The sequence below is a fragment of the Carettochelys insculpta genome, chromosome 9, assembly GCF_033958435.1.
Source record: "Carettochelys insculpta isolate YL-2023 chromosome 9, ASM3395843v1, whole genome shotgun sequence".
NCBI classification, from domain to species: Eukaryota; Metazoa; Chordata; order Testudines; family Carettochelyidae; genus Carettochelys; species Carettochelys insculpta.
This window is the reverse complement of record NC_134145.1, coordinates 4,463,877-4,489,409: the sequence shown is the minus strand read 5'-3', so window position 1 is coordinate 4,489,409 and position 25,533 is coordinate 4,463,877. Positions and strand designations below refer to the sequence as shown.

The 25,533-nt window shown below is 41.8% G+C and overlaps 1 protein-coding gene across 1 annotated transcript in view; it reads left to right on the top strand.

Moving 5' to 3' along the window:
- Positions 1-25,533, top strand: part of LOC142017923 (riboflavin-binding protein-like) — a 40,357-nt gene that overhangs the window by 2,439 nt on the left and 12,385 nt on the right. Inside the window, exons 2-5 of the mRNA XM_075003276.1 lie at positions 9,789-9,948; positions 10,792-10,891; positions 12,148-12,276; positions 21,023-21,134. Of these exons, the coding sequence (XP_074859377.1) occupies positions 9,789-9,948; positions 10,792-10,891; positions 12,148-12,276; positions 21,023-21,134 (501 nt within the window). The remainder of the gene's footprint in view (positions 1-9,788; positions 9,949-10,791; positions 10,892-12,147; positions 12,277-21,022; positions 21,135-25,533) is intronic.

The following is a 25,533-nucleotide window of genomic DNA, read 5'->3' as shown; positions in this document are numbered from 1 at the left end:
ACTTAATAGACACTTTGCAGTAATTTTCTTCTCCCTCTTTCTGTCCTATCCAGCTCATTTCATCAGTTTTTATTTCATTATTTTCTATTCTTCTGTTAAATTCCCTTCATGTCAGTTTTTATTTATCAGAATTTTCCAGATATGAAGAAGTGGGTCTGCCCCACAAAAGGTCATCACCTAATAAATTACTTTGTTAATTTTTAAAATGCATTTTGTTTGTTTTGTGAAGATACAGACTAAGGGCTGCCTCATTGTGACTACATATAAAACTATAAATGCTTTGTCTTTAAATATTGACTGACTTTTGAGACTATAATATGCCTGATTCTGGAGTGATATTCAGCAAAAATCAACTGTCAAAGGTTTTTATTTTGTCCCCTCCCCCCCGTATTGTCATGCACAAATCAAGAAGCATTCCATTGCTCTGGAAAATAGTTCTTTCTTCAGCTTTGCCCTGCTGAAAATGTTTGAATGACTCTGGCCTGGAGACAGATGTTCTAAATTCTCTGGGCTTTTTATAGGAATGCACAGCAGCAGAATACATGCTTTAATGATTTGTTGATGTAAACAAGTGGGATCGTTTTAAAATTGTTGAAAATATTTAAATTCTTCCTGAAAGTTATTCAGTCTTAATGCTGGATTAGTAACAGCAATCCCTTTTAATCATAATTGTGTAAGACTAAGTCATTTTAGAAATTCCCATCTGGGAATCTTCCACTCAGCAACCATAAATGAAGAACATTCCTGGAGCTTTGGCTTGTCTGTGTTAGTGTTAGTCTGTTAGGATGGCATCATGCCTGTTCATAAATTGATTGGATCCTTGCCTTTGAGGTTAGGTGCCAATCATTTCTGAGTTTAGCAGAGCAGCCTCTTGGACACTTTTAAATGTCATCTCTTCTGAAAAAGTCTCTTCTTTTGATTCAGTGTGATTCCTTATACTTGATCACACCTGTCCACTTAATGTTCCAACAAAGAAAACTTAACTGCAGGGGAAAAAGACAACACAGTGTTTATGGAGGCTTCTGTTTGTTGAATATCTCGGTCTGCCTTAGAAACATACTGACTACTCCTCTTAGGCAGACTTTTATCATTTAATTTATTCCTGTAAAGAAAAGTGAGATAACTTACTCAAGACCAGGTAATGAATTTGTTAAGATCTGATTATCCTAGATCACATAAAATCATGCAAATTATGAATTATAATAATAATGCTTCTAAGTATTTTACGTCTTCAACTATTATATAAAATCAGTCATGTTTTCTTACATGTGAAATAGGAGAGCATTGTTTTAAAGTGGGCATTTGTATAACAATTTTAAAATAAGGATGAGTGGGGGAAGAACATAGTTTGTCTAACGGCCAGTTTTGCGGTACTTAAGCTGCCAACTAAATTTCTCAGGAGATGGGATATTCCATAAAATCAAAAAGAAACAAAGAGGGACAATATTAATAAATGTAGCATCTCCATTTAATTCATGCTCACTCATATGAAACAGAAGTGGGGGACTACAGTGAGCAGGTTGTGGCTCCCTCATTCAGGATCACTTGCTCCAAGATCAAGTAAGCATACTCAGTGTTGCTGTGCCAAGACTCCCTGCACATTGTCCCTATATCACATGTGCAGAACGCCTCCAGGATACCTTGCTTCCTTTTACTCTGTGGACTAGGGAGAGCTGATGCAGAGATGGTAGAGAACTCCCATACACAGCTAAAATTCTTCATTTGCCTTCTTCAGCTAATCTAAAGGCATTTTGTACAGCCTTAGAAGAGTACAAAATACAGCCTAATATGCTTCCACAATGTACCCATGCATCACAGTTTCAGAAAGGAAAGAACACAAATCAATCCTGAGCATTTTTATGACTCTTGGACATATTGCTACAGTACACGATTGGATCTGGAAAAGAAATATTCAGCATGGAGAAACAATTAGATTCATAAACCTCATTATGAAAACATAAAAAAATAAGTAAAACCAGACAGTATATGCTAGAATACAGCTAAACTTATGCAAAGTATAAGGACAAAAGGAAGTATTTTCACCAATACTTCACCTTTACTATTAATACCCAATGTAAAGCAATAATTAAACCAAAAATTAGCCAACATGTTTCCAAAGCAGAAGTTGCTCTCCCAAGCAAATATGTTACTAAGGCTTCTCACTTGACATTCTATTCAGACTGCGTACATGATCTTCATTTTCAACATCGCTATTCTGAGCTGGATATATGGCTCTAGCTTTTTTGCTTGCTATGCCATCTTGTTCTTTCTGTAAGTGACCCAGTTCCCGCTATTTTTCCATCCATGTGTAAAATAATAAATGTTACATGACAGCCTATTAATGACAGCCTATTAATGATACCCCCACTATCAATCGTAGTGCCAATATCTGCTGTGTGGTACTTCTATCTTTCCCAAATCCCGCTTGCTCATCTGCTAGATGTTCTTCTATCTGCAATCTCAGTCTCTCCATCAATAACATAATCAGCACCTTGCCTAGATGACTCATAAGGGCAATCATTCTGTAATTCTTGCACTACAATGCGCTTCCTTGCTTGTGATTGCCACTAGCACGGATCTTGTCCATTCCTTAGGTTCATTCCCTTCTTTCTATGCTATATTACATAGTCCGTGTATTTCCTGAATCATACTTTCTCCGCCATATTTGATCATCTCTCTCATGATCTTATCATTTTGAGGGCTCTTTTTGTCAGTTCACTGCTCTTTCTGCTTCCTCCTTCAAAATACCAGTCTCACTCTTGATGCTCAGCGATGGTATCTCTCTCAGTTCTTCAGTCTCTCTGACACACTCAGGTACAACTGTGGTTTGTACAGATCGGTGCAATTTCTCGTCCATTGCTGCACAGCCTTCTTGTTCATGAGCACCTTGTCTTTGAATGCCATTCTCACTAGGTTCCCTTCTTCCTCAATGATAACTATATCATCTGTGAACCACAAGTTGTTAATTCTCATCTTGTGCACTAATAGCTCTTTTACCTACTCCTTGATCTTGTCCATCCCTCTCTCTAGTTGCGTGATGAAGATACTTGACGATATCGGATCTCCTTGTCTCATACCTCTACTTGTTCTAAACCAACTTTCCAACTCTCTGCAAGTTCTTACTGCTGCAGAATGAATGACAAGCAAAAAGTCAAGACCCTGGTGTTTGGCATAATGGATGGTTCAAATAGGAGAGGCAGACCCCACAGAGAATGGGTAGATGATGTAGCAAATTGGTGCTGAGCTAGTCTACAGAAACTAAGCCACTCTACACTGGATGGGGAAAGGTGGAAGGAAATAGTGAGGGAGGCATCAGATACCAATGGATGCTGAGTCCATGGTTGTTGATGATGATGACTTCCCCCACACACTTTTTTCCCCTTCTTTTCCCGCTCCCCACCCCATATAGATACACCCTGTGACCAGAAAGAGAACACCTGAAGTATTTTAGATCTGCCAAAGTCTCTGAATGCCTGTATTCTGAACAAATAGTACATTCCTTTGTGACAGCTGGTTGCTCACTGAATAGCTGTCACTGCATCTGAGAGAATAGAACCGCAGGAATGGAAATGGAGTCAGATTTGCTGAAGTGACCTAGTGAACTGCCAAAGTCTGCAGCTAAACTTTGCAGTCTGGAGGGAGCAAATTGAAGATTTTTGCCCAAGAGAAAGGTGATGCCTAGAAGTCTAAGTCCTTAATCTAAGATACAACTACATTTACTCCAGTCTTTCAGACAGAAGCAAACATCTACAGGATCTGTATCAAAGATCCTTAAAACTACAGTACATGCTTGGGGAAGGGAAGAAACAAACTCACAGGGCCAGGAGGGTACCCAAAGTCCCCCACTACAGGACAAACACTCTCCGACCCCCACCCCAAAAAAAGCAACAGACTGCCACTGGCCACTCTCTGCATCCCCCAGCTAAAACCTCTCCAGCACATCATTAAGGATCCACAACCTATCCTAGGTGACAATCACTCACTCTCATAGACTTTGGGAGGCAGGCCAGTCCTCACTGACATGCAGTCACCAACCTGAATACCTACTCACCACCAACATACCCCACATCAGAAATACTCACTAAGGAATCAATCCCTGCAACAAACCCTGTGACCAAACATCTACCTTAGTGACTTCATCATGGGACCTATCCCCATCAGCCACACCATCACAGGTTCATTCACATGGACATCTACTAATGTGAGACTGCAATGTGAAACTGATAAGCTGGAATTCATGTGCAAAATTTAGACCATTAGAATGGGTCTGAAAAGACAAAGGGAATGGCTATCTTGTTACAGTAATTTTCCAATTTCATCTTTTGTCCCTGTGGGAAGTGGGCCATATCCATCCTGAATGAATTAGCCTAATTAACACTGTTGTAACACTCCCACATCTCTATGTATAAATCACAGAATCATAGAATCCTAGGCCTGGAAGGGACCTCAGGAGGTCATCGAGTCCAGTCCCCTGCTTCAAGTAGGATCAACCCCAACTAAGTCATCCCAGCCAGGATGTTGTCAAGCTGGAACTTAAAAACCTCTAGGAATGGAGATTCAGCCACCTCTCTAGACAGAGCATTCCAGTGCTTCACCACCCTCCTGGTGAAGTAGTTTTTTCTGATATCCAAACTACTACTCTCCTTCTATAACTTCAGACAATTGTTCCTTATTCTGTTGTCTGTCACCACTATGAAGAGTTTCTCTCCATCCCCGTTAGAGCTCCCCTTCAGGAAGTTGAAGGATGCTATCAGATCATCCCTCAGTCTTCTCTTCTGCAAACTAAACAAGCCCAAATCCCTCAGCCTCTCCTCATAGGTCATGTGCTCCAGCCGCTTAATCATTTTCATTACATTCCGCTGAACCTGCTCCAGCACATGCACATCCTTTTCATACCGGGGAGCCCAAAACTGGACTCAATACTCCAGATGTGGCCTCACCAGTGCCAAATAGAGGGGAATAACAGCTTCTATAGATCTGCTCAAAATGTTCCTCCTAATGCACCCCAATATGCCATTAGCCTTCTTGGCTACAAGGGCACACTGTTTACTTGTATCCAGCCTTTGTTCCTCAGTAATCCCTAGATCCCTTTCCACTGTACTGCCACTTAGCCAGTTGGTGTCCAATGCTTGGGATTCTTCTGCACCAAATGCAGGACTCTACACTTCTCCTTGTTGAACTGCATCAGATTTCTTTTGGCCCAATCCTCCAATTTATCCAGGTCCCTCTGGATCCTATCTGTACCCTCCAACATATCTACCCCTCCCCGTAGCTTGGTGTAATCCTCAAACTTGCTGAGGGTGCAATCCAATCCCTCATCCAGGCCATTAATAAAGATGTTGACCAACACCAGCCCCAGAACTGAGCCTCAGGACACTCCACTTGAAACTGAGTATCTGCACAGAGAGAAAAATATCAGCTATTAAACAGCTCTAGTGGAGAAAGGCACACAAAAAAAAAATCAAGGACAGAACTTAAACCAGACAAATTAAGACAGGAAACAAGGCACAACAGCTTTACAGTGAAGGTCATTAACAGTTGGAACAAACAAAGGTGACCAGATAGCAAGTCTGAAAAATCAGGACAGCGTGTGAGGAGGCAATAGACGCCTATATAAGCCAAATGCCCCAAATACTGGGACTGCCCCTATGAAATTAGGACATCTGGTCACCTTAGAACAGGGTGTGGAACCTATGGCCAGACCCAGCTCCCTGTTTACTTGATCCAGCCTGCAGCAAGCCTTTGCACCCCCTCTCCCACACCAGGCCTGGAGCAAGGGTGCCTGCAGCTCGGAGCCTTTTTTATTTTTTGCTTGTTAGTAGCCAGGTCAGTGAGATGTGTTTTGTCATTGATTGGTTGGTTTTTGCTTCTCGCCAGTGTGAAGCCACAGGAAATGGTGATTCTTCATTTCTTGGTGTCTTCAAATAAAGATTGGCACTGAATACCTTTCTGGAAAAGAAGCTTTAACCATACACAAGGCCCATGTCTATACTCCAGACCTTACAGCCCCTTCTCACATGCTTCCCTGCTGCAGCTGCAAGAGGGTTGGATCCTTCCACAAAATTAACTCCCCTTCATTGAGCGGTGGTAGCTGTGTCAGTGTGAGCACGTCTGCTACCAACATAGTGCTGTCCACATGAGCGCTTTCGTCAATGAAACTTTTGTCGGTTGGGTTGGTTTTTTTAACACTCCTGCCAGACAGAAGAGCTAGTGCAGACACAACCAAATTATATGGCTCAGGGCTGCAAATAGCTGGATGAAATTCTGTAGCCCTGTGTTATATATGAGATCAGACTGGATGATCTGATGGTCCCTTGTGCTCTGGAATCTGTTTATCCACAAATTAAATCCGTCCCAACTCTCAGCTTCCTCAGACCTTGTGGAGCCATTTACATCCATGCAAACTGAGTACACAGTGAGTTTAAAACACTGCCAAAGCCAATCTGTTTGCACAGTGTCTGTATTTGGCTGTAATTTTCCTCACTCCTTCTGCAGTGATTGGTGCTGCCACATCTCCAACGTAAAATACACATGCAGGGATGCTACGCAGACCTTCTACTTCTCCTTTGACATGCCATATGGCGATACAGGACCATGGCATGCTACTAAGTGAGCTGCTGCTTAAACAGGTTCCTATCCATAGTTAAAAGCTTAGCATTACTACGTTATGCAGAACGCTCATTAAAAGCAAGATAGTGGTTGTATAATACAGCAGTGTCCTGATCCATTGCCATACAAACTATCATAATCATAATAAATGAGAACATAGGAATTGTTATAGAGGATCAGACCGCTAATCAATGCTGCTCAATATCATGTCTTTAACAATGGCTAGTGTGATATGCTTCAAAGGAAGATGCAAGAAACCCTGCACTAGATAGACAGGATAACCTATTCACCGAGGATATTTCTTCTGAACCCACGTTAGTTAAATTTGGGTTTATACCAGTGGTTCTTAACCTTTACTGCAGCCTGCACCCCTTTGGTTCTCAAAATATGTTCTTGCACCCCTTATCAAAAATCAAGTATGTTCTCATACCTCTTCAAAAATAGAGATGAGAGGGGCCTATACATTTTTAAATGCATATTAAATATATGTAAAATAGTTTAGGTTATTATTTGCCACAAATAACAGTACAATAGGCATACAAAAATATGCAAGTATTATCCAGAGATATTGCGGAGTTTTGCTGTGGAAGTAAACTGTAACCGACGTGCTAACAGCAGCTAACTGAATTCATACATAAGTTTGATGAAACAACGTAGTTATACTTACATGGCTGTGCTTAATTTGTGTTTTTGATGATTTACCTTCTAAAAAAATCTGGCATGTCTCACACTTCCAGAAAGCACATCACGCACCCCTAGGGGTGCGTGCACCCCAGGTTAAGAACCAGTGGTTAATGCTATCAGCCATGAAAGGTTTCTATACCTCCTATAACTTTTGATAATTTTTTGTGGGAAGGGGGGTTGTTTTTGTTGGGTTTTTTGCTTATTTAAAAAAATGTGTATATATTGTACCTCTGCACATCACTAATGGTGAACAAGAAAACAAACAGTTATGTGCAGGTCAGTTTGTGTAACTGTTGTGTGTGTTCCTGAGATAACCTGCTAGCTTTCCAAAGGGTCAAGGAACTTTCCTGGAGCAAACAAACCTTGGGTTACTGATACCAGATGATATAAAGAGAAAGGAGAATGTTCAAATTTTTCAATTTTGGGAAGTGGTAGCAAACACAGAGACAGCAGGGGAGGTGAGTAAACAGCAATCAAATTGCAGAGACAGCTTTCTTTTCCTGTAATATTTTATTTTCTTTATGCTGAAAGGTAATATAGGGACTGATCCTTCAGTTCCTACTCAGGCAAAACTCTCCAGTAAAGTTCATGGGGAGTTTTCCCTGAGGATTGCAGGTCATTTTTGATAATATGCACAAATAATTATCATGTAGTTTATGCTGAGGGTTCTAGATTTACATGAATAGTTCATTTTGCAGTCTGCGTTTTGGGGAAATGTTTGGTCTCAGTTATTTTTATCTTTAATTTTTGGATTCATCATCTGCAGAAAATATTGGCCCAGAACCTCTGCTTTTTTAAATCAGCTCAAGTCAACTAGGCAACATCAGTTTACACCAGCTGAGGAGCTGGCCCATTGTCTTAATATTAATTAGTATAAGTTCACCTGTAACTATATGAAAAGCATAATTTCTAAAGGATTGAACAGAAACCTGGAAAAGTTTATCCATGCTGTCATCACAGAGTTATATCATGATAAATTAACAGCAGTGTATCTCTATGAGACCTGAAATCATTTATTGCTTTTAAAATTAGCTATTTAGAATTAATTTTGCTGTCCACAATTTTTTATCAACCGTATATAATTTATCACAATAATATATTGCTTAAAGGGTATACGTTACAGAGTTATAAATTAACTGAACAGATCAGGAAAAAAGACATGAATAAATGTTTAAGAAAGCCAGAGTGACTTAGGAAGTAAGTGGCACTTCAAAAATGACTAAGGGACATAAGAGAATTAGGGTCCTCAGTTACTTAAGTGCCTTTAAAAATGTTACCCGCGGTCATCATTGTGGATAGTTCAATGAAAATCTATGCTCAATGTGCACTAGAGGCCAAAAAAGCAAACAAAAATGTTAGAATTCATAAGGAATGGAATGGAAACAATATTGCAAATATTATGATTCCATTATATAAATCAACATACTGCTCTTTACTGAAATAGAATCATAGAACACTAGGACTGGAAGGGACCTTGAGAGGCCATCGAGTCCAGCCCCCTGCCCCAATGGCAGGACCAAGTATTGTCTAAACCATCCCTGATAGACATCTGTCTAACCTGTTCTTAAATATCTCCAGCAATGGAGATTCCACAACCTCCCTTGGCAATTTATTCCACTGCTTGACCACTCTCACGGTTCGGAACTTTTTCTGAAAGTCCAACCTAAACCTCCCTTGCTGCAGTTTAAGTCCATTGCCTCTTGTTCTATCCTCAGAGGCCAAAAAGAACAAGTTTTCTCCCTCCTCCTTATGACACTCTTAATACCACTCTCCAGGCTACCCACCCTATCTCAAAAAGGATATAGCACAAATATCAAGGAGTTAGAAACAAGCTGCAAAAATGATTTGTCTGAAAGAACTTCCATATGGAAAAAAACTAAAAAGATTAAGACTATTTAGTTATGAGGAGATCAACAAGAGAGGACAAGACAGAGTTATACATAATAATGAGTGTATAGAGAGGGTGGATTTTGGATGTCACTTTGCCTCTGTGTGCCGCTGTTCCCCATCTGTAAAATGGGGATACTAAATGTTTCCTTATCTCACAGTGGTCTTGTGAGGATAAAGTGCTTTGAGATCTAATCAATGAAAAGTGCTGCATAAGAAACAGACATTATTATTCCACTTCCTTCTAAAGCAGCTAGTGCCAGCCACTGTCCTACGTAGGCAGGGCAGGGGCAGAGAAGGGACGCAGTCTGATTTAATGCGTTAATGTGAATATTCTTGTGAATCAACAACTGCATTAAGGTTCAGTCCTTGATCTCAGTCAGTTGTCCCTCTTGCCTTAAATTATGTCTATTAATAATATTAAGGTAGCGTGAAAGAGAAAAGGGACAAATGTATGTATAAATATTTACTCATCTTCGCTTAGTACATTTTTATTTTTCTCCTTTTCTAAATATCCTTTTCTTTTGGTGTTATAACTGAGCTGAAATTTCATACCAAACTTTTCCCAGAGATGAACACCCTGCCCAAAATGTTTACTTTCCTTACAGGGCAAGTGCAGAATGAAGATGTTCAAGTTTGTTGTAGTGCTACTTTTTGCTATCCTAGCAACTTCTACCTGCAAAAGGAACAGATGTCTGGAGGGAGGAAGTCACAAGAATAGACCAAGCCCTGAGCCGGATATGCATGAATGCACACTGTACGCAGAATGTAAGAGCTGTTTAATCTTTAGAACAAAAATTTCAGAATAATTTACAAGCTGACCTTTGTATCTGGATACTCACAGTCTCTACCATACTTTTAATTATTTTAACACAGGGCAATATTTACAATAGGTGTTTTGTTTGAAAAGCAACTTTTATTGGCTTTTTCCTTACTACATCAGGTGCCAAATGCAGAGCCAGATACTGCTCTCTTTTAGTCCAGTTGGCTTCACTAACTGAATTTCAAAAATATATGATCCAGATTTCATCCTGTTGTAATTCCATTTACTTGAGCGTTTATAAGAATATTTAAAATATAACATGGTCATCCTGTGATGTACTAGTGCACAAATTATTGTCCTGATCAACTTTCGGACCTAGGTAAAAGTAGAGGTCTTTGGAAAATAGCATGAAAATGTAGAAAATTAAAATGCTGGGCTGGATATAAGAATAAAACCAATATTCCCTACAAGTCCTCTGTTTTTTTTTCCTTCTTTATTTGGTAACTTCCATATTCAAAGGCTGAAGTTCATAAATTTCACTCCTCCAGCATATGACAGCTGGTTAAACACCAGTTAACTTCTTGGTAGTGACTAAAGTACATTCTCATTAAACAATACTGATGCCAGTTCAGTCCCACTTAATCAGCAGTCACATTGTCATTTCCAAGATACAACACTTACAAGTCATAGAAAATCTTCCTTTTGTACATCTTCCATCCTAGTTGTTACCATTTTGGAGTGTGTGCCAAAAAAAAAAAAAAAAAAGATTAATTCTAAATTTGGAGTTTTCCAGATTTTGAGTGTTACAGTAAACTCTCATTGTAGTATCTTTGTTTTATTTCCAACAGCTTCTTGTTGCTATGCAAATTTCACTGAGCAGTTGGCTCATTCACCGGTAATTCGAGTAAACAACAGCTACTGGAACAGATGTGGGATTCTCAGTAAATCGTAAGCGAGGTTTGATATTGTCTTTCTCCTGGTGCAATAGAACTATCCTATACTAGCTCAAACTGCCAACATTAGCTCCCTCTGGAATTTCTGATGGAAATGCCATATTTTCCTGGAGATGCTGCCTAGAGCAGCTGCCCCCACCTTGGCCCCTCCTCCTCCCAGCTCCTCTCTGCTCCTTCTCTCTTCACTCAAAGCCTAAAGCATGCTTTATGCAAGCAGAGGGGGTTCTGCCATCTCATAAAGGAAGTAAGAGCTCTTAAGACCTGCTTTTTTAACAAACGTAGAACCAGATTCCCAAGTATCCTCTCTCTGGTGTGCAATTGTCTGGCAATACAAACCAGTAATAAACCTAGTTTAACTGGCTGATTAAGCCCTGTTTACAATGCCATCTTTGTACTGCTGTAGCAATGCAAAGCAGATGGAGCATACCATTGAATCTAGCTTGTGATTTGTAAAGACAGGAACTTCTCCTTTCCTTAAAAAATCAGATAAATTAGATTAAGTCTTAAAAAAATTAAAAAAAAATTAAAAATAATTAAAAAAAAGGGAAGTCAGAAAGGAAACTTGCAAATAATGAGAAAAATTCTCATAGGTTGGGGAGCTTTGTAATTATAAAGAATATTTTCCTAATTGCAGCTCATAGTTCTTTGCTAGATTTTTAGAGTTGTAAAACTTGTCAGGCTACACAAATTAAAGACTGAAAGTGCAAACAATTAAGCAAAATCATATTTGCAAAAGTAACCACTATTGCCTGCCTCTCCCAGGAGAACTATTACATGTGGTTTTACAGTAACTTCTGCTGGACAATGGGAAGATCTAACTACTGGTAAAATCAAAAGAATATAACACAGAAACAAAGTTTTATGCTCTGGTCTGATGCTACATTTTATTACTGCCTTGAACTTGGCTATTTCAGCAATAATTCTGTGGCTCAGATGTTCATAGAAAGCAAATACAAAAGGGCCCGAAATCTGACTAATTAGTTTAAAAATTAGAGTGAATATTGATAAGCTTATTTTGCATGATTTGTCCAGTTCCAGTAATTACACAGGCAGAACCTGCACCCAACATTGACAGAATGAGTTTACAATCTGTACGCAAATAGAACAAGAGGATGGGTTTAAATTTCTCCATATAATCTATAGTGATGGGTCCTGTTGAAACATGTTGGAAATTGTGGGCTATAATCTTGGGTGCTGAGAAGCAGATTTACTTGTTTGTTTTTTTTCTCTCTCTCTCTCTCTCAATGGTAGCTGCGAGGATTACATGAAGAAAATTGAGTGCTTTTACCAGTGTTCCCCACATGCTGCTCACTGGATCAATCCCAACTACACTGCTGGTATTGAGTTTGTTCCTTTGTGCCAAGACTTCTGTGATGAGTGGTAGGTTTAACACTATACACTGCTCATATTTTTTGTTATATTTGAGATGCTGATTTACCCCATAAAGGGTAGCCACAAAAGTGCAAATAATGACCTTCCCAAACAAATGGCAACAAAATTTGCTAGCACTCTGCATCATTCATCTTTCCTCATTTGTTCAACTCCTCTTTTTTCTTGTTCTACTCCTTTAATGTTTCCCCTTTGAAGTTATTACCCTGTAAATAATAACATAAGTGGCATGGGCAGTGCTTAGCAACATCATCGCGTCTAGTATAGAGCCAGTTTGTGTAATGGTTTTGGAAATACAAATTATGTGAACAGCATAATCAAACATATTGTCTACATCTTTGCCTATAATATCAATACAGTTCTTTTATTTCTTAATATGTCATGGGGTAAACTAACATAAATTCATGTATGTACTAAATATAATTTATTTTTAACTTTTTGCCTCTTCACCTACTTTCTGTCTACTAACCAATCTCTACTGTAGCTACCATATTTCAGAGCAGTTTTCAAACAGACACCATTTAATAAAAATTACAATGGCCTAATCCCAAAATACATAATTTTACTCTTCCCTCAAATACAACTCAGACACAAACAGCTAGCAAAAATTACTTTTTGAGATGTAAAGTGGGGTAGTATTCTGTCCAACGTCTTCTTGAAAATCATCAAGCCTAGGCATTTGGTAATCCCCTGGAGAACTGAGAATTCTGATTTTCCAGTGATCTAACTTCAGCAATGTAATCGTGAAAGGTAAATCTTCAATCATGAAACTTTGGTGTTTAGAAAAAGCTATATTAAAGCACGTATAGGAGCTTGAAAAATGCATTTGATCTTTTTTGTCCCTTCCTTTACTCTTGTGCATTGTAACTAGAAAAATTTTGGCTTTGCTGGCAAAATGATCTGAAGTGCAGACCAACTTCTATTGGTGAAAGAGACAAACTGTTGAGCTCCTCAAATCTGGGAAATGCACGGAGGGTATCACAGCTAAATACTAGACAGAATGGATTATTTAGGCTAAGCAGTTAATACCTTTCAAGGGAGCGTTTAAGGTGAAGTGCGCCATTAACACCTGTCCACTGACAGGGGAGAAAAGGGAGGGGGAAGCTGGGTGTGAGGCTGACTAGGTTATTGATTGTTGTAATAAGCCATAAATCCAGTATCTCTATCATAGGTGCTGGAACAAGAAGTGCTGGGGATGCAGCCGTGCCCCCGGCATGAAGTGGTTTTCATTATACACAAGGTCTGCAGCTTGGCTCAATGCTCTCAGCTCCCCTACTATAAAAATTATTCCAGCCCCACAAACTGTTTTCAGTTCATGACGTATAATGTCTGAAAAAGTTAAGTACTTAAGCTCCCAAGCTTGTCTTTTCAAGGTGTTATGCATTTTTCCTTTGAGGATGAGGACTGATAAGTCAGGTAAGAGAGATTACTTTTTCAAAAGTGTTCACCCTTGGGTGATATGGAATGTTTACCTTTTATGGTTTTTCTGTATGCAGGCCCACCAACAGGCAGGAGGCAAAGAGGGTAGTTTTAAAGGGGCAGCCAGAGTTTCGGGCCCTTTGAAATGCTGAGGCAGGGCTGCTCTCACATTCCATGCAGCTGGGAGTGAGGGAGAGGCCAGGACCATCAAGGTCTGAGCAGCACTCAGGGCTCACTGCTCTAGGCTTGGCCCCTCTGCCTTTAGCCCCACCCCTTTCAGGGCCACTAAGCCAGGCCCTCCTCCTATCTTGCCCCTGCTGCCCACGGTGGCTGTCGGCCCTCCTGCCTGTGTGAGTCCATTTGAGAGCCTAGTGATTGTTTTATTTCATCCGCATAGTTTTTAGTGCATTGGATGAAGTGTGCCTTTTTTTCTTTTTTTAAATATGTCCATTCTATACTGTGTCTAAGCTAGAGAAGAAGGATAAGGCTTCTGTGTTCCACTGACAACTTCTATTCTGTGGCAGAAAATTCCATTTTGCCCAGGGAGCAGAGCAGGGTTTTAATCCTGGAGCTTTCAGTGGTCTTCTTCCGATATGCTGATCCAGATTTTGAGAGTCTGAGGGACAGGAACCAACACTTTTACTTTTACTGGTTTGGCTCAGATCTCTGTACAGTATTCAAATCCAAAACTACCACTGCTGACATTTGAAAGTGTTTGGATAATAGGTTCCAGGTTAGGCTCATCTCTTATCTAACATATTTGCATAGGAATAACTGTCTTCTTATTTATGGTGGTACCCAGTATACAGTTGGCTCTTTACAGACAGATAAGAAAGAACAATGCCTGCCCTAACCCCAAGGACCTCAGTAAGAATAGGCAGACAGATACATAGGCAGAGATTAGGGGAACAGGAAACAACATATCACTTTTTCTCTAATTTTCACATTTATGCACGTCACTGGGGTTTCATGATAGGCAAAATTGGGACTTCAAGACAACCATAAATATGGAGAGATAAGGGTCGAACTGTGGAAGGACACAAGAATGCAGAAGCAGCAGCACAGAAAAGGGCCAGCAGGGATGTGATGTGAAAAGCTGAAAAATGAGCAGCTGAGGACAGGATTACTGGCAGAGCAGAGGGAGCAAGGAAGTGTCACGGGGTGTGACCAATGGAAGGGATGAAGGAGAGTTATTCAGCATTTTGTAACTGCTGGCAAGAAACTTAAACCTGGTGCAGTTGTAGCTCGGAAGACAATGGAAAAAATTTACAGATGAGTGATCAGATCAACGGGTGAGGTGATGTCTTCCACTCTGTTGTGGAAACCCATCTTGGGTCAGTCTCAGGGCCGGATCCAAAGACACCGTGCACTTGAGGGTCTGGACCTTGGAGTCTTTCAGTTGGACATTAATAGACTTTGGACTATAATAGACAATATGATGTGCCACTGAAAGCTAGAATAAACCATATCAGTCATACAGAGAGTCATTATCCATCTGTTATGTGAAATTAAAGAAAAGCGCAAAGGTGGAAGAAAATATAAATAGCACATGTAATTATGCCCATTTTAAGTCCATGGTCAGGGTGGTGGAAGGCAGCCTTAGTGTAAATGAGAATGAGGCCTGTATGTATATGGGTTTGCATGATGTTACAGAGCACTCTGGTTTCCTGCCGGTGGCTTAGTTGAATATAAACAGAGCCACCTGGTAAATCATGATTTGTACTTTGAAGAAAAGACCATTTGGGTCTGCGAGTGTATGTATTGTGACTCTCAGCTCTGTGGGGTGAGGTCTGTCCCTTGAATATCTGAAAAGCATCAAGATGATAGTTCTCCTGTGAAAATATAAGAGGTACTTATCTATCTGCATTCTTACTTTCCATCCTATCATTCCACCCTAGTCATCTGTTACTCTAGCTGGTATCATTTACACCTTGCACTGATACAATACTATGCAAATGACGCAATGTATTGTGTGCATGGCTGTGGTTGACATCTTTCAATGTCATTCCCATTCTCCCACCCTGCCCAAGAACAGAAAGTAGAAGTGTATTTTGAACAAAGTTCCTACTCTCCCTGATGTTCCAAAGTAGCATTTCCAGGTTTTTCCACATTATGCACATGGAAGGCCTTTTAGTATGCTGCAGCACTGCTGGGAAAGTGACCTACTTTCTCCATTGGCTGTGACTGTGCCTGCTGCACATTGTACTCTTTGTGGCCAGAAATGTGCATTAGATTCTGAGAGACCAGTGATTTTATTTAAAAGAAATTCATATGACTAGCCTGGGGCCTTCCCCTTTCTTCCTATTATCTGAAGATTTCTAGCTCCACCAGCATTTAAAAATTGTTCTCTTTTAAAGTCCCTATCAACTATGAAGAGCCCTGTGGGCAGATTCCTTTCTGACCCATCTGCAAAATGGGCCCCTGGCTGTCTGATGGGAAGCATTAATTCTGAAAAATAATCCTGAACATTCAAATAAGAATTAGCTTCCAAGCAAAAATACATAGCAAAGAAATAGCCTGCCCTGCAAAAAGCAGATCATTCTTAGGCTATGGCTACATTAGAGAACTTACAGCAGCACGGTTGCGTAGATGCAACAGCACTGCTGTAAACTCTCTAATGTCATTGCTCTAAGCCAATGCACAGAGACTTCTAAGCTCTTCCATGGGCTTCCCTATTCCAGGCCCATGGGCAGCAGGAGAAGCCATTGCACTGCCCACACTGGGGCTTAAATTGGCACAAATGATGTCACTAATTCACTCCCCTGAGCAGCATAATGTATGTTGATTTAAGCTGTAGACTAGGTAAAGCCTTAGGATGGCTGCTGGCTAATGTAAGAGGGTTACAGGTTTGCATCTGTGCTTTTCACAAGCTGTTTAGAATGCCTCAAGGAGCCATGCAGGGGTCTCTGGACATCACGAATTCTTTCACGTCACAATCCTTGAAAATTTTTCCTATATGTTTGTATTGTGCTCAGCACAATGGGGCAATGATCTTGACTGAAGGAACTTGCAGATTGCTAATAGACATGATAAACACAAACAGTGATTAACTCAAGTTCTTGGGGAACTTAGACATACAGCATCAGACACCCTGTTCTGCAAAACACCTAAGCATGTCTTTATCAGTACTTTGCTGAAGAGGGAAGGATTTAAGCATGTTAGCATACAGCAAGGAGTGCACTGATGGACCAGCAGGGGGAGCACCCAGCTCTGAACGCAGTAGCTGACCCTGACTACTGCTCTTGTACACTCATCGCCATTTTCAGCCACTGGACACACCTGCCCACTCCCGCCATTCGTTGCTGGTTGGTGTGCAGCTAGTTAGCAAGGATCCAGCCAGCGGTAGAACCCGCCAGTATAATAAGAGGGGAGATGGAGAAATTAGCCCATGTTTTTACAAAAAGTAGAGACACCTACCGGAGGGCTTAAATATGGAACTGTCCCTTTAAAAATGGGACCTATGGTCACTTCAGTTGTGATTAACAAAGCAGAACAGGACTTTGGACAACACACTTCTTAGATTGTTCTGCTTGGAGTTCAGCAAAGGCTATCCTTGAAAAGTTCAACTCGTGTAATTTAAAGTTCAACATGTCATTGAATCACTACTGAGCTGTGTTTCCTGTATCAAAATTCCACTCTAGAATTACCATGTAGTGCATTATAAAAGTCTGGCTGTTAAAAACTGACTGTGAAAATAAGACAAACATCTTTTCAGCTTGTTGCACTCATAGTAAAGAAAAAAGGTTGAAAATAGCTTTGTTCACTCATAAGTTTTCAAACACTAAGGGTAGAATTGGATGTGTATGCATTGTTCTCATCTACTAGATATTTAAAAGAGTTTGCCTGTCCGTGTGTGCATCTATCTGTCTGCATGTCTGTCTGTTTGTTCAATAATTCCTCCTAAACAGTAAGGGGTAGGACCACTAAATTTGGTATGCAGCTTCCTCTTAGAACTTAAAGCAAGGTAGGTGTTTGGTTTTGCCAGGAAAATGGGATGTGTCCAGAATGGGACAGATTCTCATAAACCCATACAGAAAAGAGAGAGATTCATATGGGGGCATTGCTGGCTGTTCCCCTTTATCAGGGAGCAAGCTTTGTTTCAATCCTCACTCTCTCAGGGAGTACAGAGGGCAGACAAACCTGGACATGTTCCATCCAGAGAACATGTATCCCACCCCCAGCTGTGCCTGCTGGAGCTACAATGGCCATGGAGAGGCGCTTCTCACCTGGCCCCAGTTGCAATGTAATGCCGACAGGCAGAATCTAACCTTCGAAGTTTAATCTAGTAGCCTCTACTACTTCAGCTAAAAGCCAGCTGGCTCTCAGCTATGGCTGTAAAGGAGACACTCTTGCATTCTGTAAGTGGTCTAAGTGAATCACACCCAGCAGGTGTGTGGGTTATAGGCAGAGGTAGTCCCTTCTCCCCATAGCAGCCTGCATATTGAATCCTTCATCCATATACCGCCCCAGAACAATGATTTAAGTGAAGAAAAGCAAAAATTAATTGAGTTAAGGACCTGAGCAATGGAGATCTTATTTTGTGAAGCTGAGAGCCATCTGCTGGCAAAAGCATGACACTTATTAATATGTGTTTGACAGAGCAAAACAAAAATTGAATTAAGGACCCAAACAATGCTGGGTAAATCTAGTTATTTATGATACACAAGCACCAAAATCCTAATAAGGATTGCGGCCCCATTGTGTGAGGTGCTGTACAAATCCATTGGTAGCTACGGTCCTTTCCCTAAAGGTCTTACTCTCTAGGGCTTAACTTTGAGTGTTTAATAGTGCCACCTTTTGCAATTTGATATTGAGTCTTGCCCCAGCTTCTGGAGTGATGTGACTATGAGAGAATCTCTGCTTTAATTTTTTTTAAATTAGTTTCTAGTCTTTATGGTTGCAGAGAAAAGTTTGAAAATAGAGCCCGAGTGTACCTTGAAGATTCAAAAACAGAAAGTCAGTTTAAAAGAAAAAAACAAAAGTAAATGTCTTATTTGTAAAAATGGGCATGATTTCAAACCCATACAGAAAAGAGAGAGATTCGTATGGGGACATTGCTGGCTGTTCCCCTTCATCAGGGAGCAAGCTATGTTTCAATCCTCACTCTCTCTGGGGAGTGCAGAGGGCAGACAAACCTGGACATGTTCTCTGCACTCCCCAGAGAGAGTGAGGATTGAAACAAAACTTGCTCCCTGATGAAGGGGAACAGCCAGCAATGTCCCCATATGAATCTCTCTCTTTTCTGTATGGGTTTGAAATCATGCCCACTTTTCTGTATGGGCACTGTCAATTTTTTGAGCCCTGGCTCATGAGTTTGAAACTACTGGTGTTAGTCATATGAGTAGTTCCACTGAAATACTCAGGGCAAGTATATACTACAAAATTAAATTGACCTAAATTATGTCAGTGTATAGCCACTAGAGTAGTTAAATCACTTACGTGGTCCTGCTACACTCATTGTGTTGGCAGTTTGTGTCCTCACTGGGCATGCTTACACCATTTCAACTGTCACTGTGCGATAGCTTCTGAAAAGCAGCAACAGCCCGTTTAAACAACTCATTGTATGCACTGATGCTGCATTAAGCTAACTACATCAGGCTAAGCACTATGCCCCTCACAGGGGTGGAGTTATTAAGTCTGTGTAGTGGGTGAGTTATATCAGTGGACGTTTACAGTATTTACATTGACCTAACTCTGAAGTGTAGACCAGACCTCATGCACACAGAGGTACGCTGATGTTAGGGTTGACAACCAGGGTTCCCTCTAACTTTTTTCATCCATGTGCAGAATTCATTTTGTTATGCACACCAAGGCATATGGGGATGTGCACCACCAGTAGAAAATCATGCTGGTGGCTGTGCATGCTGTGGTCACTCTGCTAATTAGCTGGGCAGCACCTGAATCTCTCTTAAGTTGGCCACCCAAGCACTCGGCTTAGAGGGCACAGTGTTGCCAGCCCTCCAGGGTTGTCTTGGAGTTTCCCAGCATTGGCACTGATCTCCCAGAATAGCTTCAGTCAGAGTTGGCATCCCCATCGGGTGTGTGCATGTTTGCAACATCTGGGCCTTAAGGAAGAAAAGGCGCAATAAGTGAATAGAACAAATAATAGGAGACAGAGGAAGCATGAGGGTAACAATAAAAAGTTACTTTTTCCTAATATAGGCTGGCAGTTACACTACTTCACATTTACAAATAACTTCCCTGCTTTTTTGTCATTTAAAACCGTTCCTATCAAACCATAACTCTAGGATCCTTTAACATTCCTCTCTTCTGCTCCCATCTTCAACCTGCTAGAAATAGTGAATCTGGACTATTTTATATGATCTTCTTTATCTGGGTCAGACTTTTGGTCTATCTAGTTCAGTTGAGTCCAGTAGTAAAGCAAGGATTGCCACACTTGTGGTTGTCATCCTTGCACATTTGCCACAGCCCCCTCTTCCCTCAGCCTGCCCCTCCCCACTCTAAATAAATGCCCTCCTCCCCCTCCCCCAGAGCCAAGGACCCCCACCCCAACCCCATATATTCCACCCGACTGACCGGAGTCGCCACCACAGGATCCAGGGTCACAGGTGCCACACTAGGCCCCAAGGCTGCCCTGCAGATTCTGGAGCCAAAGAAATTATGTGGTTCCCAGCTGGCACCGCAGGCACCACTCTGCAGAAACTTCAGCAGGGGCCACGTCCGCCACTGCCACCATGCGCTTGTCCCACCATGTGGTGGGGCATATGCGCAGAGTGGCCAGAGGGTGTCCCACATGAGTGGCTCTCCTGACCTGCTGCTGGACAGTTCCCCACATTCCACTCTCCCGTTTGCCACATGTGGTGAGTGGGGAGCATATTGGACACCATGGATCTAGTTCAATATCCTGTCTTCCAACAGTGGCTGGTGCCAACAGTTTCAGAGGGAATGAAGAGAAGACACCTATTATGACATGATCCATACCCATTGACATTATTAACTTCTTTCCTTTTATAAATATAAAAAATCCCCTCTTCCTTCTGATGATGGTCTGTCCTCCCAACATGGGACTGTACCAGCAGCTGCTGTCCAAAGTTGGGTCTATGCAGATGCTGCATGTTAAGAATGCACAAAGTCCATAGATCAGCAATGGAACCTTCTTCGTTTTCCTACCATAAAGAGGAGATAGTATGCGCATATTTTTAAGATCACTGTCTGAAAGGTGCTATGTAAGCACAGAACACTATTAGAATAATCCATGCATCCTTCTTTGAGTGAAATCAAAGTAACCCAGTGACATCTCTGAAGAGCAAGGAGGTAAACCACCGTTATCTTCTGTTCCCTGCTAACCTCCCTGCAGGTATGAAGCATGCCAAAATGACTCCGTCTGTGTCCGCAACTGGATTACAGATTGGGAATGGGACGAGAATGGAGAGAACCAGTGCAAGAATGAATGCCTTCCCTTCAATAAGGTGAGAAAGCACGCTGAATAAATTATAGCAGTAAGAGAATTAAGAGGCAGTGAGTGCTACTTCCTGAGGCATTAGCTATCATAAAAGTCTTTGGGGAAAAAAATCAAGTAAATTGGTTTGGACTTCAACAGTTCCAGGTTTTGTCTATACCAGACTTTTTCTTTTTTAATTTCTCACCATGGGTGAAGCAAATTGCAAGGAATAAACATCTATCAGGTACCACTGTGATTTAAACCATTGTAATGTCTAGATCAGTAGCTCTCAACCTTTCCTCACTACTGTATCCCTTTCAGGAGTCTAGTTTGTCTTGTGTGCCCCCATGTTACATCTCACTTAAAAACAATTAATGTACAAAATCAGGCATTAAAAACACAAAAGTATCCCAGCCACACTATTAGTGAAAAAATGCTTGCTTTCTCATTTTTACCGTAAAATTATAAAATTAATAAATTGGAATATAAACATTGTGCTTACATTTCAATGTATAATATATAGAGCAGTATTAACAACTCGTGTGAAATTTTAGTTTGTACTGACTTCACTCGAATTTCATGTAGTCTGTTGAAAAACTAGAACAATATCTAGCTGTATTAATGTACCACCTCAAAGCCCTCTGCGTTCTCCAAAAGGTACATGTACTCCTGGCTGAAAACCACTGGTCTACAGACTCAAGTGTAGAGAAATTTTAATTTTGATAATATAGCAAAAGAAGACCATGGGTAAAAATGTCTGTGTGATTTAAAAGCCTATGGTTATGTCTACACTACGTGGAAGATCAACCTGGTTGTCCGAGTCGATCTTCTGGCGTTCGATTTGATGCACCTGGTAGAGACATGCAAAATCAAACTATCAGGGGTCGGCAGTTGACCCCTGTACTCCTCAATATCACGAGGCGTAAAGGAGGTGAGTTTCTCCCATCAATCTCCCTCTGTGAGGGCACCAGGTAAGTCAATTGTGTATCTACAATTGACTTACCTGCCTAGTGTAGACCTGCCCTTTCAGCGAGAGCAGGCTCTGAAGTGCTTATGTCTCTTTTGAAAGAGGGATGTAAGCTTAAAAATTCTTGAAAGTGTTACCCTCTAGTAGATCTGATACATCTTTACCTTGTTTGTACGTTACACTCGTGTTCCTCCCCTCCTCCAGTTTGTCCTCCAGATTCCTGCAGCAAGCCTCAGACTTCTGCTGTTTTTGTTCTTTTGTCCTCCTCAGACCCTCAGCTTTTGCTGGAGTTCAGTGGTTAAGCAGCAGCACTGACAGACTTTATGGCAGCTCACCCAGTCCTCCTGTCTGAGGTGCCTCACCTAATGTGCAAGTGTATAAAATGAAGGCACAAATGGGGACACTGAGGAATCCTAGGTGAAAAAATTTGTCTGGAGCCTGATCCAAAGTTAGTTAAAAGTAAACGGGGGTCTTTCCACTGTGTTCAGTGGCCTTTGGATCAGGGGAAAAGTGTGTAATGTAGGACTGCAGCAACTGGGCTTTGAATATTCACAATGAATTACTGTAAATGAGCCCATGAGAGCAGCAGGGTTCCCCCAGAACAGAGGATGGGGCCTGAACAGAAAAGTCATTGGTGGAGACCGGGGCAAGGCTTGCAAAGCTGTTCACTTCCTAGCTGCTGGTGAGAAGGTGGAGGAACTAGCAGCAAGTGACAGCAGTTGATGGCTGAAAGCTGTTTGATGGCCTCTGTGAGAGGAGGTGGTGGTCACAGGCCACATCCTGTGGGATTGGGGTGCATTACACACCCCACTACCAGCAGCAGTCTCGGCAGAGAAGACTATAAATCAGGCGCAGGCAAGAATGCAGCCTGCCAGGCCTTTCGATCTGGCCTGTGACTCGCCCTGCTGGGACCCTGAGGTACACTCTCTGCCTGCTGCCACCTAAGGCTGCTCAAAATGGCTGATGACTCCCTCTAGGTGCCGTGCACCCCTTGTAAGGGGGTGGGAAGACTTTGCATACTGCCCCCTCCTCCAGCCCAATTCATGGCAGCCCCCATTGGCCAATTTCCAGCCAATGTGAGTGGCGGTGATTGGGATGGGGGTGGGGGCAGCGTGTGAAGTCTTCCCCACACCCCCTGCAAGAGGTACACAGCACAGAGAGACACAGGGTGGGAGCTTCCAGCTGTTTTGAGCCACTTGGGGATGAAGCAGGCAGAGAGTCTGCTGTGGGGTCCCGTTGGGATGCTGGCTTGGAACTGCCTCAGTGTCTCCCTGCTTCTGACACCCAGGCCCTCCACCCACAACTCCATGTCCCAGGTCACCACCCCCTCCTGTCGGAGATCACCACCCAAATCCTCTGCACCCACCTTTACCCTCTTCCCCTCAGTTCACATCTTCCAGATCCAGCACCCACTCCTACACCTCTTCCCCAGGCCAGACTGCTCTTCTGCACCCATATCCCCTCCTACACACTGCACCCGAATCTCTTGCCTCAGTTCACAACCCCATCCTTCACCAACACTCCCTCACAGACCCCACATCCACTTCTGCACCCCAGTTCCCTACCCTGAGCTCCCTTCTGCACCAACCCCACATCCCAGAAGTGTGGCTCATGACTCCCTACCAAAACCTTGGAGTGTCTCCTCATCAAAAATTATTGCCCACACCTATACGTGAATGGGCTGTGGAGACTAAGAGCTTGACTTTCAGAAGTGATGAGGTTCTCCAAAGCTCTGACTGAAGCAAGTCAGAGAATAGCACCTCAAAAATGGCTCTGAGCTCCCTTCTGAGAGCTAAAACAACAGGAAGTCCTGTGGCACCTTATACACTAACAGACATTTTGGAGCATCAGCTTTCTTGGGCAAAGGCCCACTTCTGAGAGCTAATGGGGGTCCCTTCTCATTCTGTTCCTGTCCTGGAGATAGGTTGAAACTTCTCTCACCTTTCAACGGCCCTCAGTTCACTTGTAGGCTTTTTCTTAAGGCAGTTTAAGCCGTAAGCAGATGGAGATCAGGCAGCAAATCCAGATATTTGATCAACTCAAAGCAGACACTGAAGTTTGTAAGCTAAATACATAGCCACACCCCTTGTTGGGCCTGGTTATCACCAAAGCTCATGGTGATTAGACTGAGGGTAAAGATGACGTTTCTCCCAAGCAAGCTATCTGCTACTCCATGTTCATTCACATGGTAGTCACTATTTCATTTGAAGCTAAAAGAATATTTTTGAGACAAGGCAGGGGAGATAGTATCTTGTATTGGAACAGCTCCTGTTGGTGAGAGTGCTTGTTTGACCTCACCTACTTTGTCTTTATCTCCTGGGACTAGCACAGGTACAACTACCTGCATACACAGATATTCTTAAGAAATTCAGTGCCATATTTTGAAGCTATCCCAGCTGATGGAGCAGCTACAGCAAGCTTTAGGAATCTAAAACACCTATGGTGCAAGTAAAATCCATTTCTTTCTGGTATGGGGGGGATACCAGTGAAAGGAGGCACATGACGTCTCCATGGGACCCTCCATGAGACTCCTCACTAAATCATCCCTAGAAATGCTACAGAAACAACTTTTTGTGGTACTTCAGCAATTCAGTCCAAGATGAATTGAGGCATTGAAGGATAATTGGGTGGATAATTTGTGCAATCTATGTTTTTAGACATAAAAGTTTGGGATTATGTCTTAAGAGAGATTCAGGTTGGTTATTTTATCCAGATCAGTTCTCCATCTCATTTAAAATCACTCTCAAAATGCACAGTTTGGTTCTTTTCTCCTTCTCTGCCGAGCTCCTTGCTCATTCATTTTAATTTGAGTGAGAAGCTGTACCCATAGCCTGGCCTGGTCCAGCTGCAGCAGTAACCCAGCATACATCCGAGCCCCTCATGGCCAGGCAGCCCAGCATGACTTTAGCTCAATCTGTGTGTGTGTGTGTGTGTGTGTGTGCGCGCGCACGCGTGAGTGCATGCATGCACTCATGCACAATTGATTGCAAGTTTAAATGGCAAGAAAGACGTATGATAATGGAAATACTGGGTATTTGGTTATAGAAGGAAATGAATCATCTAACTAACTGAAAGACTTGCAGAGATATTTTCTGTGTTATGCAAGCAATATGCATGTGGGAGGAGCTGAGGAGAGGAAATGTACACGGTCGTATTAAAAATACACTAAATTCAAAAGTACAAGGGCCTGATTATCCATGGTCTTGGCCTTCTACACTCATCTACAGCTGTAGAAAGCAGGTGTGTAATGTCACACAATCATAATAGTTATGTTTTATGCCTGCTTTTACAGGTATCAATGACAGCACAAGGTGCAAGGCCCTTTATGTTGATAACAGCCTCTGCCAGATAAAATTACCACATCATCTCTCTCTCTGTCTCTCTCTCTCTCTCTCTCTCTCTCTCTCTTTACCAAGCATGGTAACATGCTAAATTATTCAGACTCTTAGTAGTCCGCCTG